Below are 16,666 nucleotides of genomic sequence, written 5' to 3'. Positions count from 1 at the left end.
TGTCAGAACAGAGGTTTCCTGCAACTCCACCCTTTTCCCACCTTCAGCTTCAACAGTGCATTTCATTTTTTTTTCCTATCAGAGAAAAAAATTAAGATGAAGAGTTCCAATCCTCAAAGTAGTTCAGTGAACTGTCACAATAATATCATTTAACCCCAGGGAATTTTCTGTTTAATTGCCACTCTCTCCCTTCACCCAAAGGGCTACATCTTCTTTCAATGGTGTAATGGAAAGCACCGCATTAAGAAAGACAGAGAGAAAACATAATCGGTTTAAATTTTTAAACATCTAACCTTTTCACCAGTCACTTTTAATCATTTGCACCTGTGACTTTAATCATCAGCCTGGCAATCAGAGGACAGATCTAGGAGAGATGCCCCAATCACAACCATTATTGTATTAAGGAGCAAAGAAGAAAGCGATTTTCTCACATGTGACACGAAGAAAGTTTTACATGTCAGTAACACCCAATCTTGGGAAGAATAGAGCTCCTAGTACTTAAAATCTTCATTTTCTAAAAGTCAAAAGATTTTCTTAAAATATATACTTTACTGTATTTGTAAATATTAAGTTTTTACATTTTGTAACAATTTTTCAACTTTAGGGCTCAGAAAAAAAAAAGGCTCTAGAATAAGCAGAACATTGGGGGAGGCAGTGAGATGTTTGAACCATTCTCCCCAAGGAGAAATCAAAACCATTACATTATGCCACATAACCATTTATTTCACTCTGCAAGGCAAACTTAGAGCACAGTGGTAATATTCTGAAAATGTGATAGAAGTTCTACATCAGTGAACATACAAGTTTGGAAGGGACAAATATGGTCGCTGTCAGTTGTAGTCTGCCCCCAGCAAGTCAACAGCCCTGTGGGTGAGGCTCCCATATGGAAATCTTCCTTGACTGCCCAAGGCTGCATGGGATTCCCTGTGAACAGCATCTGGACCACACCTTGTTTGGTCACACAAGCAGCTGACAAGAGCTGGAGGAAAATGCATCTGGACCAGAGATGAGAGGACAGGGCCAAGAATCAAATATGCCCCTCTAAAATTTGATGGGGAGGGCCCCTTAAAAAGGCTATTTATCCAGTCATGTTTTTCTAATCAGTCTTGGCCATTCACCGGCAGATGTTGGTCATTCTGGGGACTAACTGGTAGGATTTTGTGGTCCTGCAGCTGCCAGCCTTTCATAACCTCAGTGATGTTGTGGAAGCATCCATTTAGTGTATAAATATGCTTTTTTTTTTTTTTGCATTAAAACACTGCCAACTGAAATATTAGAGAACAAACTCCCCACCCAGTGCAGAAATTTTCCAGTTTCAAAGCATCTGGGATGAAGATTCCAAATTACCTGTAGCAAAAATTTCTTCTAGATTTTTTAAAATCCTCTTGCTTGTTGAGGAACCTACTGAGGAGCCTGCCAAAGATGACACCCACAGTTCAGATTATTGGTCCTACATTTACCTAGTTAGGGCAGGAAGAAGTGTTTGATGGTTACCCAGGATCCTTCCACTTGTAGCAGGAATGAACACCAAAAAAAACAAAAACAAAAACAAAAAACATCAGGACACTCAACTCCTTAGAGATTTAAAAGACTTCCAAGAGGAATAAAGAGGAAAGAAATCTCTCCCTCCCCACCTTCACCCCCCACCCTGTGTGTGCCCTAGCCATGTAATTCCATGCAGTTCCAGAGAGAATCCTTTACTCCACAGGGCTCCTAGATCTGACCCCAGCAAAGCCAGGTTGGTCATCCTTCTCCCCACGCTTCCAATCTCCATACCAACCCCTCCCCACCACCTCGGGCCACCTCCTTACCTGATAATGTCGTCGTTGTGTCCCAAGAAGAATTTTTGGCTGTGCTCTCGGGTGTTGTAAACCACCCCGACCCCAGCCACAAAGTAGACCACCTCCTTGCCGGCCGTGTAGTACAGGTTGTTGCGGCACTGGTGACCCCGGTACCCGTACACCCACTCCAGCCGGAGCTGGCAGCTGGGAGCTGTCCGATCCGCCATGATAAGCCGACCCCACTCGTCCCCCGGCCCCCCCGCGCGCGGGTCCGCGGCCCCTGCGCTCCGGGTCTGTCCTCGCCAAGACTCGGGCTGCGGAGGACCTGCAAGGGCTCAGTGGGCAGCGCTGGGCGCTGATTTCCGCGGCGACGCACAGACACAGCCCAGTGCGCCGGCCGCCACCATCATCCGCCGCCGCCGCCAGAGATGAGCCGCCAGTGCGCGGCCGCCAGACCCCGCCGGGCGCCCCGGCTCCCTCTCCCCGGGCAAGGCGTCTTCGCGGGCGCCAACACCCGCACGCACACGCCTCACTGCACCTGCGGGCTTCGTCCCCCAGGAGAGGTTCTTGGGGGGGTCACCCCGCCTTTTAAATCAGGGATCTGCATATCCAAACACTGATTACCCAGTTCGCTCACTGAAGTTTGCAGTGCGTGGGGGCTTCGCAGCAGGCAACGGGATTTATTCTGTGACAGCTTTGATTTGACAGAGAACCCGGGTAAGCTTTGCCATCACCATCCTTGGATCCGAAACTGACAGTCTATACCCAGGATGCAGGAGAAAGGAAGAAAGAAACAGATTTTTTGTATAAGTCACCAGTCCAAGAAAATGACCCCCAGACTAAACCAAGGTTTTTGGTTTTTGGTTTTTTTAATTGTCAACTATTCTCCTCCCTCCAGATCCATTTCCTTAATGATATGAAATATGCCCAAAATGCTTCTGGTTGCTGATATGATTGAAGAGAATACTTGCTGTTTCCCCATTAAGCCAGGGTGAATATGCAACGGTCATTTTTTTTTAGATGCTTCAATTAGTTGTCATGTAAGTATTTTAAAATCACATCCTCCGTGAAACCTCTCTTGACCGAAAAAAATCATGAAGAACTTAGCAGTTCTCACTAATCAGCAACTCCAAGTGCAAGCGTCATGAAAGATTTTTCTGAATTGGAGGAAACGAGACACTAGTGCAGTTGGAGGCAGGAAAGCGCTACCTACTAACGCTCCTGGTCCCGAAGAAATTAAATAATTAACAAGTGGCAAAAATCGAGTGCCCCGCTTCGCGAAGGTCTGAACTAGCTACGGGGACCCGTGGGCTCAAAGGTCAGCCTCTAGCCAGGCGGGGGTGGGGGCCGGGACGCACTCCGCGCCCCCCACCCCACAGCAACGTGCGCCCACACTACCCTAGCTTCGGCTGCCGCATGTCCGAGGGAATGCCAGCCCCCAGGGACAGCCCGACCCGCGCGCACTGCCTCCCTGTCAACGTCCTGCACTCCTCCCACACCGGATCCAGCCTAGTGTGCAGAGCATCCCCGCTCTCTCCGCCTCTAACCTCTGCTCGGAGCGGGCGCCGCCAGCACGTCCCGGATCTCGCACAGGCAAGCGAAATCCTCTGCCTGCCCTCCCTTCCCCACCTCCCGCACCCGAGAATGGGCTTCGTCACTGGGGCGCAGCGGGAGACGGGTTCTTCCTCCAGCGGGCGCTCCGGGGGCGGGGCCACAGCGCAGCTTTCGGGAACCGCGGCGGCCGGTTACTAGGCGAGATCACGGCGCTTGGAAACCGCGACGCCCCAGAGCCTGGGGCCGCCCCTCTCTCTCCCCGCCCAGGTTTCTCCCTTCCTCGATGCATTCTGGGAATTGTAGTCCTTTCAATGCCGACTCGGTTAGGGAGCCCTCGGAGCTGGACCACAAGTCCCAGGATTCCGCACGCCCAGAGGGGGCAGTGCAGAGGCCATTACCGGCGTCGGTGGTGCCTCTTGTTCTCCCGCTGAGCAGAGGAAGGCGCATCAAGGGCGAACGCTTGTCAACCGCCCTGCGATCCCTAAGTGACTGAGGCGGTGGCGTGCGTGCGTGTGTATCTATGGAGAAGAGCAGTGGAGTTGGAGTAGAGATAACCTCTATGGCCCGCCTCAAGAATTTCTTTTGCACCAGTGCCTGAGGGTTACTCTAGCTAGCCGACTGGAGCCCAAGTTTGTTTCCTACTTCAGTTTTCCTTTTTGTTCAGATGGGTTCTAATCTGTTAAAGTGCGGTGCTGCCACATTTAAGAAAAATGCTGGGGGATGTGGGCTCACTCTGCCTTAACCAGAGCCTTCCGTGAGCTACCTCCTAAATTACGACGGGATTGGGGAATTGAAGGACAACCAGATTTTGAAAATGGGAAGGTGAGAACCAGCCTTGGCCTTCAAACACGGATGTCTGTGAATGCCACTGCCCAAAGTGAACTATGAATTCCGGAGTAGCCCATTTTCGTATTGGGACCACAGCAGACCTGTGGAAAGAGATTTCAAAATTCCAGTGACTAAAGACTCAAAGGATGATAGAAGGGATATTGGGAGCATATCGTTTATTTTCCTCTCTGAGCTCTCCTGCAACCACTTAACTAGTTCTTCAACTACCTCAAGTTTTTGTTTTTTTGTTTTTTTTTTTTTTTAACGTTTATTTTTTGAGACAGAGAGAGACAGAGCATGAACGGGGGAGGGTCAGAGAGAGGGAGACACAGAATCTGAAACAGGCTCCAGGCTCTGAGCTGTCAGCACAGAGCCCGACACGGGGCTGGAACTCACGGACCGTGACATCATGACCTGAGCTGAAGTAGGCCGCTTAACCAACTGAGCCACCCAGGCACCCCCAACTACCTCAAGTTTTAATACAGCCCTCTGAGTGGTAGGAAAACCTCCAGAAGATTAGAAGTGCCAGAGTTTGGAAGAGCAGTTGCTGCCTGCAACAATGAAGATGTGAATTGGTTTCAATGTTATTTTTAAGGGAACAGGAATCTACAAATATGTGAGGTGGCATTGTGCAGATAAGGGCACTACCAAGAACAAAAACAAAATTCCTGAAGAAGATTTAAGACATAAGCAAAAATATAAATGACCAGTAATGCCTTACCATAAAACACTGCCAATGAATTATGTAGAGACAATAGATTCTATACAGGAATTCAAAAGATGAAGAGCTTTTCCAGTTATAATAAGTCAGGAAAGACTTCATGGAGGAAATAGGAAGTACGGGTAGAATTGAGATCAATCAAGATAAACAACACTCTACATGGGTCTATGGAATAAAAAGATAGATGTAGGAAAACATAAATTTAGAAACAGTGAATAGAATCCGTGTGAGAGAATTCACGTAAGATGAAAAGGGGACATAAACCTGAAAGGTTAGATTGTGGATGGAGCTGAACCTAGAGGTTTCCACTGTATCCTTAAAATAATGGAGAGCTGTTGATTTTTTTTTTCCTTGACAAGGAGAAAAACAATAAAAACAGTAGTCTTCAATAGGAATAAAAAGTTTCATCAGGACCTGCCCATTATCAGGGGACTGCAGAGCCAGGGGAATAAGCCAAAATATATGGAACTAAGATACATAATTGGCTGCATGGAAAGGGCTGTGGAATAGGATGTTTCATAGGCTCTCAAGAAAGAGCATAAGGCGTCCGACTTCAGCCAGATCACGATATTGCGGTCCGTGAGTTCGAGCCCCGCGTCGGGCTCTGGGCTGATGGCTCAGAGCCTGGAGCCTGTTTCCGATTCTGTGTCTCCCTCTCTCTCTGCCCCTCCCCCGTTCATGCTGTCTCTCTCTGTCCCAAAAATAAATAAATGTTGAAAAAAAATTAAAAAAAAAAAAAAAAGAAAGAGCAAAGGCCTGTCCCCTAGCAGAGGCTATACTGAATCCCAATAGATCTCACCCTTGTCCCTACTCCATCCTTTTCCAATATTAGACTATAGAAAAGTAGACAAAACAATGCCCAGCCACCAAACTATGACTCTAAGAAGATCAACTTATTCCTAGATAAAGTAGGAAGTATGTCAAAAATTCATGCACAGCGTATCAGAATAAATGATTCTGGAAAGAGCTGTCCCATCAAACAAGCAGCAAAACAGGGCATAACCAATGCAAACCAAGATCCTGAAAGTTACATTATGTAGAACCCCATCTGGAAGAAAATTTATGTCAAAAAAGCAGATTGTCTACCAAAGAAGAATTTAGTTATAGTATGAACTCAAAATATCAAGAGCTTGAGGTGCCTGGGTGGCATCCAACTCTTGATTTCAGATCAGGTCATGATTTCCTGGTTACTGAGATATTCCTGAGTTGGGCTCCATGCTAACAGCACAGAGACTGTTTGGGATTTCTCTTGCCCTCTTTCACTGCCCCTCCCACTCATGTGCTCTCTCGCTCTCTCTCTCTCTCTCTCTCTCAAGGTAAATAAATAAACTTTAATTTATTTTAAATAATAAAAGTAACACAATAACAAAATACCAAGAGCTTAAAGATGGATACTAAAAATAAAAGCCAAGCTAAAAAAATAAATATAAACACAGTTTCAGATCTAGTGAATAGCTTTGAAACAACAGAACAACAAAAAAAAGGAAATCAAATTACCAGTATGGAAAAAACACTGGAAATTATCACAAGAAATGCAGAGAGAAAATGGAGATTCAAGAGAAATGAGGGGCACCTGGGTGGGTCAGTCGGTTAAATGTCTGACTCCTGATTTCAGCTCAGGTCATGATATGGTTTGTGGGTTCAAGCCCCACATCAGGCTCTGTGCTGACAGTGTGGAGCCTGGTTGGGATTCACTGTCTCCCTCTCTATCTCTACCCCTCCCCTACTCGCTATTGTCTCTCTTTCTCTCAAAAATAAATTAACATTAAAAAAATGAAATAGATGATGCTTAAGAGAGCAAAGCTAATCCAGCATATAGATCATTGGTATTCCTAAATTAGAAAAGTCAACAAATGGAACAGAAAAAGTATTCAGAAATAAAGTAATATATTAACTGAATCTGCACATTAAAGGCATACAGTGTATACCAGGAAAAAAAAGATGATAAAGTCTCCATGGAGGCAAAATTATTTAACTTCAAGAATAATACTTCAAAATCATTCATGAACTTTAGAGAGAACTATTGCACCATCTCTGCCAATTAGTAATTAAAGGGAAACGTTTAAGCATTTATTGTGTGTTTTGGGGGGAACTGAGGTTTATCCTCAGTTGATAAAGGAAAGCTGTTTACCTAAGGATACCAGCTAATAAATGTAAGAAAAATTGTAGATTTAGAAAATTATTCAATGATGTAATTGATGCAGACAAAGGTCGCAAATGTATACTAAAATGATTAGATGAAAGAGTAATGCTAAAGAATCACTCACAGATTATGTACATTTAAATGGAAAGATCTGGAGGTCAAAATCTCAAACAAATTATAGTATCAGTGGGGTGCCTGGCTGGCTCAGTCAGTGGAGCATACAACTCTTAACCTCAGGGTTGTGGGTTTGAGCCCAATATTGGGTGTAAAGATTAATTAAAAATAAAATCTTAAAAAAAACAGTTTAGTATAAAAATTTTTTTTCTCAGTCTGTTGAATGTAAAGCAGAGGTTCTCAAAGTGTGGTCCAGGAACCCGAGAGTACTTGAGGGGCTTTTAAGGGGTCCGCAAGGTCAAAACTATTTCCATACTAATATTAAGACACTATTGGGTCTTTGAAATCTCATTCTTGCAGGAGAGTGTAGTGATGTTTTCCAGAGGCTGCATGATATGTGATATTTCAGTGGACTGACTGCCAAGGCAGATGTAAGTTTCCTTCCATCTTCTGTTAAACCAGATATTCAGAGATTTGCAAAACTGTAAAACAGGGTCACTTTTCTTACTAAGTTTTTGTTTTGTTTTGGAAAATATAGTTATTTTTCATACACACAAAAAACAGTTTAGTATCACCAATACCAGAACAAACTGCATCTTCTACCTCTTGATATGATGCAATATGAAATACTGCATAAAATATTTTTGGCCAAATAATATCGAACCCAAGTCTAATCATGTCTTAACACCTAACTCAGTTTACAGAAAATATGGGATAGGTGAACAAACAAGTTGATTGAAACCACGAGGAGAAACAATCAGGTAAAGCCAGAAGATAGGAGAGGATACAACACAACTGGTCTGGCCTCATCAAAAAAAGTAAATGTATGAAACAACAAAAAATACAAAATAAAGTGCGGAATTATTCTTGTTTAAAAGAGACTAAAGAGACACAAAAACTAAATACAATGTGATTAGATCTTGGGTCCTTTTGGTATTTTTTAAGGCTACAAAAGATAGTGTGGGTAGAAGGAATAATAGGGGACATCTGAACACAAAGTGGACACTAGAGGATATTAGGGAATTCGTTTTTTTTTAGAAAATTTTATTCTTTGGAAATATATCCTGAAGTATTTAGGAGTAAAATGTTATGTCAGCAACTTACTTTCAAAAGATTCAGAAAGAAGTGTTATCTGTATACATACAAACACACACATGCACATATGCATAGGGAGAAATAAAGCAAATAAGGCAAATATTAGCAATTGCTAAATCTAGCTATTTTTTAACTTTTTCTGCATGTTTGAATTTTTTTTAATAGAAGATTGGAAAAGAATGTTTTTTGATCTAGCCAGAAACAAAAATGGAGGATGGGTACGGAAAGAAATTAGGCTGGCTTCAGCTATCTGCCCTGCAACCTCCAATGCCAGAAAAAATGAAATAGTATCTATATATACTGATAGAGAAGCAAAGTATAACATCAGAATTATACACAGCTAAATTGTGTAAGTGTAAAGGCAACAGACATTCTTAGCATTAAAGAACCTAATGGCATTGTTTAGCACTTGTGACAATTATAATGAATTTTAATGGCAAATGACTAAGGACCCCAAATAAGCCATTTAAAAAGGTAGAGATTTTGTGGCTACATTGAAATACAAGTTATGCTTCTTCCATCACAGCAAGTTTATTGCAGTGGTGACAATGAGACCTGTAACATTTTCTGCTAGGCCCGTGGGGTAGAGTGGAAGTAACAAGACTTTTCAACATTAAAAACAATTAAAGAATACTTATATTTTAGGTCATTTGCCAAAATAGCAATCAATGTGCTTCCTACAGTTTGACTTCTAGGGCCCTAAAGTAATTTGCTTGAAGAAATTGGATTCCAAAGATTACAGGGGGGAATTTTTGAAGTATGTCCATTTTCAAGTGGAGATCAAAAGAAGCCCAAAAGAAATAATTGTGGACTGACTGACAGTGACAATTGCGGATTGAACAAAAGTTCTTTTTAAAGGGGCTGTTTTGAAGATTATGATTCTGACTTTGGAGGAACCAAAGTGATTGGCAGTAGAAGGAATCACATGTGAAATTCCTTAAAAATTGACTTTAAAAATAACAAAAATAAAAAGTTTCTCTCATAAAAAGTCTGGAGGTATAGCAGCTTAAGGAAATGGTCAGCTGCTCAGAATCCTTTTATCTTGTTGTTATACTACATTCAGTACAGATCTTCCACCTCATGGTTGAAGATGACAAATCAAACTTCAGTGTTTACATTTGCGTAACAGCTAGCAGGAAGAAGAGCAGAAGATGGGCATATCCTCTCTAAGGATATTTTCTGTAATTTTCATACAACACTTTGCTTATATCTCATTGGCCAGAACTTACTTAGCATCTAGCTGCAAGGGAGGCTATGCTTAAACACTGTATTCTTGGGGGCAATGTGTACATTTAAAATCAGAAGTATTAAGGGCACCTGAGTGGCTCAGTTGGTTGAGCATCTCACTCTTGATCTTGGCTCAGGTCATGATCTCATGGTTCATGAGTTTGAGCCCCAAGTTGGTCTCTGTACTGACAGCACAGAGTCTGCTTGGGATTCTTTCTCTCCCGCTCTCTCTGCCCCTACCCCATGTGCACATGTGAGCACTCGCTTTCTCTTTCTCTCTCAAGATAAATAAACTTAAAAAAATAAAATAAAATCAGGACTATTATACTGAACAATGGAAAAGTAATGTTGCTGTTCAGTAGTTTCTACTATCACATCATGGGTCCTTTATGAAAAAACTCTGTTGATGATATTCAGCAACTCGAGAAGTGAACAAGAGGGTCAGAACTAGAGAAGTCATGATAAAAAGATGGGAGGTGAGCTTTGAATCAATTTTATAGAGAAAGAGTTTTCTCTGTTCATTCCTCAGTTTCACCTGTTTTCTTTTCTTTTTTTATTGTTAACTCAAGTAAAATTAAAACCTTTTTATTTTTAAAAAGCGGATATAATATGATCCCATTCTCATGAAATTATTTCTATCCATTCAACCATCTGACCCTGAATCTAACTGTATCTGTTTGGAAGTATTATACTTTCCCAAAACCTAACTGGTTATTTCTGGAAAAGTGAGGTTTATAACAATTTATTGCTTTCTTCTTTATATCTTTTTGATGGTTCAAAAATGTTTGAAATGAGCATGTACCATTTTCAATAAAACAATAGGTCATTGCTATTGAAAATATGTGTTGATAATAAATTACATTTTTATTGGAATAATATTTGGAGTCATTAGGACATACCCTTTGGTTGATACACGCACACCCTCTTAACTGGCAAGATCAAAGTCCTGTCAGATCACAACAGAGTTAGGACCAATGAGTGTAGCTATTTAACTACCATTTTCTTTGTAAAAGCTAACCAATTTATTAGAGCTAGACTTTGCAGTCTTGATCTCATCATAAATTAACTACTAAAAATTGACAATGATATTTTACCAGCTATCAACTAATGGGGTTAAAGTCCACATTTAAAAAAATTTTTTAACATTCATTTATTTTTGAGAAACAGAGAAGGAGTGGGAGAGGGGCATAGAGAGAGGGAGACAAAGAATTCAAACCAGGCTCCAAGTGGTCAGCACAGAGCCCAGTGCAGGGCTCTAACTCACAAACGGTGAGATCATGATCTGAGCCGAAGTTGGACACTTAACCGACTGAGCCACCCAGGTGCCCCAGAGAGTCCACATTTTTAACCGAGTAAAAGATTTAAAAACAGACCATTAAAAGATGCTCAACATCATTAAGCACCACAAAACTGCAAATCAAAACCACAATGAGATACCACTTCACGCCCATTGGAATGGCTATAATCAAAAAAATTACAAGCATCAGAGAGGATGTGGAAAAATTGGAACTCTTATATGTTGCTAGTGAGGCTACAAGATGGTGCAGCTGCTTTAGAAAACATTTGGGCAATTCCTCAAAAAAGTTAAACATAGGGTCACCATGTGACCCAGCAATTCCACTTCTAGACATATACCAAGCAATGTAACATCCATCCACATGAAAATTTGTACATGAATGTTCATGGCAGAATTACTCATAAATAGCCAAAAAGTGGAAGCAATCCAAATGTCCATCAACTGATTGACAAATAAGATATGTATAACCATATGAGATATTATTCCTCAATGAAAAGGAATGAAGTACTAATACAAGCTACAACATGGAACCTTAAAAATATTCTCAACAAAAGAAGCCAATCACAAAAGATCACATGATGGATGATTCTATTTACAGATGGAATGTTCAGAAGAGGCAAATCTATATAAACATAAAGTAGAGTACTGGCTTTCTACAAGAAAGAATGGGTAAGTGGGGGAAATGTGTGTGACTATTAATGGGTATGGGATTTGGGGGTGGATGATAAAAATGTTCTAAAATTACATTGTGATGATGGTTGCACAACTCTGAATATACTAAAAACCATTGAATTGTATATTGTTAATGGGTGAATTTATAGTATGTAAATTTCAATAGGACTAATAAAAATAAAATCAGTGTTTTACTTATTTTATTTGGTTGTTGCATGTTGATTCCCTGTGTATTGTACATAATAACCATTTCCATGTAACTCCTTAAATGTCATTCATTTTTAGAGAAGATATTATTATTTATAGAGGAAAAGATTGATTTTAAAATTTAAGTTTATCATTTTAGACTATCATCCAGAATGTATCTTATGTTAAATATTTTTATAGGAATATCAAACATTTTGGGTAAACTATAGAAGTCACATCAGAAGGAACAAATTCTAAGGCTAAAGAAATGGGAATTTATCAGTCATTTGTGGAGAAAAGAACTTCTCAAGCTTTTTCCCCACCTCTTTTCAAACACTTCTAACAAAGGATAAAGAAGCTCTATTGAGCTGTAATAGACACTACAGTCTAAGATCAAATCAATAAAAAGTTTCCAGGATTTTTCATTAAAGGTAGCGTTTCTCTATATTCTCTATTCAATAAGGATAACATGAAAGAACTAGATCAGACAAGTAGGAAAAGGCCTCTCTAATCCATGTTTGAAAAGGAACTATTCTAAAAAGCATTCCCAGATACCCAGAGAGAGTCTGTCTTTCAAATTGTAATTAGCTATGATTCTATGTAAAGTCTAGTTTACCTCAAGACCAACTTGCAGTGTACAGACATCCAACGTGAGCACATTTGATATTTTGTACTCCAAACATGGGTCCTGGTATAATTCTTTTTTTTCTATTCCTGGTAATAATTCAGTTGCAGTGTTCCTTCCTACTAAAGCCTCCACTGAAACTTTTGCATGAGATCTCTAATCTCAAAGAGAGACTGTGAAAAATTAGTCATACAACTAATAATATATGCCATACTTTCAGTACACTTGAAATGTTTTAGGTCAGTTATAATAGGGGTAACATCTAGTTGTTAAAGTGGATCACTGTATCTGACATCATTATATATTCTTCCTAAGTGGACCCTATAGGCTAATTAATATGTCTTCTGTAAAATTTTTGCAGTGTTTCCTATTAAGAGCAATGAGAAGTTCCTATAGAAGATGTTAATTTGTGTTTCAAAGTTTTAAATATGTGGTAATCTCAATGGTAGGTAGGATCCTATAATTATAATTTAATAATTATTATTACTAATTATTGTTATTAATTATTAGTAGTTTTGTAATGCCTTCAGGTACACTTTCTGGAGCATTGTTCAAGCTTACACTGAAGGGGAATTTGTAATCATGTCTAGAATCACAGGATTCTAGAGCTGAAAAATATCTTAGAGATACCTTAATTTTACTAGTAAAGGATGTTCAAGTGATGGTCAAGAATGAAGATCCCTAAAAACTTTGTTGAGTACTTGCATAGTTAAGCAGATAACTCCTTAGTACTGCTATGGGGAGGGATTAATAATGCTACACAGAAAGTATCATGGAACAGTGTGAGGGGGAAATCCTTTCAGTTCAGAAGACAAGGCTCTGGAGCCAGATTGCCCAAATTGTAATTCTTACTCTTCCATTTAGTAGTCTCTTGGCCTTGGGCAGTTTACCTAATCTCTCTAAGCCTCAGTTTCCTCATTGGTAAAATGGACATAATAGCACCTACCTCATAGGATTGTTGTTAAGGATTGAATGAGTTAAATACATATAAAGCAACCTGGAGTCCCATAGGGACTCTCCTTTTCCTTGGGGAGCAGATTTTGCAGGAATACGGAGATATGCCCACCCAGAACCCATCACCTCCCCCATCTCTTCTAGACCATACTCCAGGTATCCAACACACTGGAATTATCAACACAAATGGCCCTGAGCCCACTTATAGGGTTACCTTGGACTGCTCCGCTGGAGTGTACTCTCCTGGGTCAGAGATGACCCGATGACCCGATGACCCGAAAGGACAGCTATTTGTGGAGTGAAAGGCATGTATCTGAAACTTGGGTACATGGGTTGAATGTCCACAAACTTGTATGCAAGGCCCATCGTGGACACAGGAGGAGGTAGGATGAGAAGAGAGGCAGCCTAGAGGCAGGGGACGAATTCTTCTCACACTGTCACCTTCTGGCATGGAACTCAAGGAATTCTAAGAATTCTGCATTTAAATCTGTCCTTCCAGGTTATTATGAAGGCACATTTGACAAGGTAAAAGGAAAGAACATATGTGATAGTCTACTCAATATCTAACTTTTAAGTGTATAGACATATAGCATGGACCCCTTTAGTATTCTTGCCTTGCCCCAACTGGTGTTAGGGGTAAGCCTGGTGCCTTACCCATAGTAAGCATTCGATACATTTTAATCCTTATTATTGCTGTTGTTATCACAAAAGGTAGCAAAATAAAATCTTTCCTTTTCCCTCACTCACCAGAGAGAATACAGCCTGCCAAGAGAACGCTGATGTACAAGCACTCTCAGGTTAGAGATTTCTTAAGGCCCAAACAGAGAGGCAAAACCACTTTTCAGGTTAGCAAGTACAACAGGGAGGTAAGCAAAGCCCTTTGCAAAGATCAACTGACAGAAATTCCATACTAAACATGAACTGAGCATCAGCATTTGTAAATGTGAAGAATAGCTTCCAGGGAAGGCCTGTGCAACAATGAAACCACACTCCCAGCACAGAGCTGCACAGGATAACTGTCCTTAGGACAAGAGAGTGATCCTAGAGAGGACAAGACAGTGACAAATTCTGTCAGATCTGACAGAAGAGGAAGCTAGACCCGAGGAGAGCAGAGCATGGATTATTCTCCCGGCCTCCAGGGCTAGGCTAGGCCTTAGCACCATTTCCTCAGTAAGGATGAGCTGGAAGTGGAACAGAACCCTACTGTTGTCTTTCACTATCTACTTTGAATATAGCAGAGAATGTGCTTCCGGGCATTCCGAATAGATCCCTTTGTTATTTTTATAAAGTCCTGAATTTTACAACGTGTTCTGAAAAAGATAGAATTTGATCCAATCCTTACACCTCACACCTGCTGGTCATGATTTCATGGTTCATGAGATCAAGACCTGCATTGGGATCTGCGCTGACAGAATTGAGCAGAACCGACTCAGAACTGAGACGTTTTGGGATTCTCTCTCTCTGCTTCTCCCCAGCTTGTGCTCTCTCACTCTCTCTCTCCTCTCTCAAAATAAATAAAAATAAACTTAAAAAAATATATATATATAGGGGCGCCTGGGTGGCGCAGTCGGTTAAGCGTCCGACTTCAGCTCAGGTCATGATCTCGCGGTCCGTGAGTTCGAGCCCCGCATCGGGCTCTGGGCTGATGGCTCAGAGCCTGGAGCCTGTTTCCGATTCTGTGTCTCCCTCTCTCTCTGCCCCTCGCCCGTTCATGCTCTGTCTCTCTCTGTCCCAAAAATAAATAAACGTTGAAAAAAAAATTAAAAAAAAAAATAAAAAAAAGAAAAAAAAAAGAAAAAAAATATATATATATAAATGGAAAAATAATACCGTGGAAGTATAAAACAAAAACATGAGTTAATTCATCTACAACTTGGAGCAACATTTCTGATCATGATGCAAACTCCAGAACTAAAAAAGGCAAAAATTGATGCATTCAATTACCAAAAAAATGAAGACTTTTTGCATGGCAGGGAATACCATATGACAGTGAAAAGAAAAATTATTAACTAGGAAAAATATTTGTAATCAATATCACAAAGAAAGGGGAAATATCTCTAATATATGAGCTTCTTTTGATAAAAATTTTGATAAAATATTTTGACAAAAATAAGAACCCTCACTCTATGGAAAAAAGTGAGTAGGCACTTCACATAAGAAATCAAAATAGCCCTTAATCATGTGAAAAAAGGAATGGTCAAAATAAGAGAAATGCAAATTAAAAACTACACAGATTTCAAAACATGGAAGATTAACTGTACAGTCTCAAGGATACCTAAGGATGAAAAGAATAAAATGGACACGTCCTGGAGGATAGAGTCTAAAGTTAAAAAAAAAAAAATTAAAATGTTTTCAGTTGTCATATTGGAGCATAATAAATAATATGACCAGAATACAGTCAGCAAATTCCAGACTTTTGGCATTTCCCAAGGAAAACCTGTTTTTGGTATTTTAAAAAATCAATTAAAAGAAATAAAAATGAGAGGTGGAGGGGCCCCTGGGGGGCTCAGTTGGTTAAGCAACCAACTCTTGATTTCCAATCAGGTCATGATGTCACAATTCCTGAGTTCGATCCTTGCCTTAGGCTCTGGGCTCACAGTGCTGAGCCTGCTTGGGATTCTCTGTCTCCCCCTTTGTCTGTGCCTCCCTTTCTCTCTCTCTCTCTCTCTCTCTCTCTCTCTCTCTCTCTCTCTCTCTCAAAAATAAATAAGCATTAAAAAAAGAGAGAGAGAGGTGAAGGGGAAACTGTATATTAGAAGGATACTTAAAAGACATACCAGTCTCAGGGAGCTTATTTGGATTCTGATTTGAACAAACTTAAAAAAACAAAACAAAACAAAAAAAAAACTCTATGAGATACCATAGAAATGTTAGCAGTGACTTAATATTTGATGGTTTTAAAGGTATTAATTTTTAAGTGTCGTAATGGCAGTATGATATGCTTTTTAAAAGGAATCTTATCTTTTAGAGATACATGCTGAAAGATTTATGTGGGAAAAGTTTTGAGGTCTGAATTTGCTTAATTTGCTAAAAATAATCTGGAGAGGATAGGGAGAAGTGGGTGGGGCTATAGGTAAAATCAAATTGGCCCTAAATTGGTTATTACTGAAGCTGGGTTATGGCTACAAGTTGGTTCACGATACTATTCTGTTTTTTAAATTTTTTCTAATGTTTATTTATTTTTGACACAGAGAGAGAAACAGAGCATGGGCGGAGGAGTGGCAGAGAGAGAGGGAGACACAGAATCTGAAGCAGGCTCCAGGCTCTGAGCTGTCAGCACAGAGCCCCTCGCGGGGCTCAAACTCACAGACCGTGAGATCATGACCTGAGTGAAAGTCGGATGCTCAACCGACTGAGCCACCCAGGCGCCCCCTATTCTGCTTTTTTAATGTTTGAAATGTTCCATATGTTTCATATTTCCAATTAAAAAACTGCTTTGAATACTGTTAGAGCCAGGACTCTGGACAGG

The 16,666-nt window shown here is 40.5% G+C and overlaps 1 protein-coding gene and 1 non-coding gene across 13 annotated transcripts in view; one reads left to right on the top strand and one right to left on the bottom strand.

The window, feature by feature from the left end:
- The window catches only part of EML6 (EMAP like 6), a 313,172-nt gene that overhangs the window by 270,727 nt on the left and 25,779 nt on the right, over window positions 1-16,666 (bottom strand). For 3 of the 12 annotated variants that reach the window (XM_019827201.3, XM_019827202.3, XR_006595565.1), the window contains exons 1-2: window positions 3,329-3,636; window positions 1,812-2,540 (exon numbers count right to left, since the gene is read on the bottom strand). In XM_019827201.3, coding sequence (XP_019682760.1) covers window positions 1,812-2,008 — 197 coding nt within the window. In that variant the 5' untranslated portion in view covers window positions 2,009-2,540; window positions 3,329-3,636. Of the gene's footprint in view, window positions 1-1,811; window positions 2,541-3,328; window positions 4,374-16,666 lie in introns of those variants that run through there. The other 9 variants (XR_006595566.1, XR_006595568.1, XR_006595567.1 and 6 more) reach the window with 6 other exon arrangements.
- LOC111559970 lies at window positions 8,697-8,802 on the top strand. Its single transcript, XR_002741430.1, has one exon. It is a non-coding gene; the product is annotated as a small nucleolar RNA SNORA1 (small nucleolar RNA).

The sequence above is a fragment of the Felis catus genome, chromosome A3, assembly GCF_018350175.1.
Source record: "Felis catus isolate Fca126 chromosome A3, F.catus_Fca126_mat1.0, whole genome shotgun sequence".
NCBI classification, from domain to species: domain Eukaryota; kingdom Metazoa; phylum Chordata; class Mammalia; order Carnivora; family Felidae; genus Felis; species Felis catus.
This window is presented reverse-complemented; position numbering and strand designations above follow the sequence as displayed.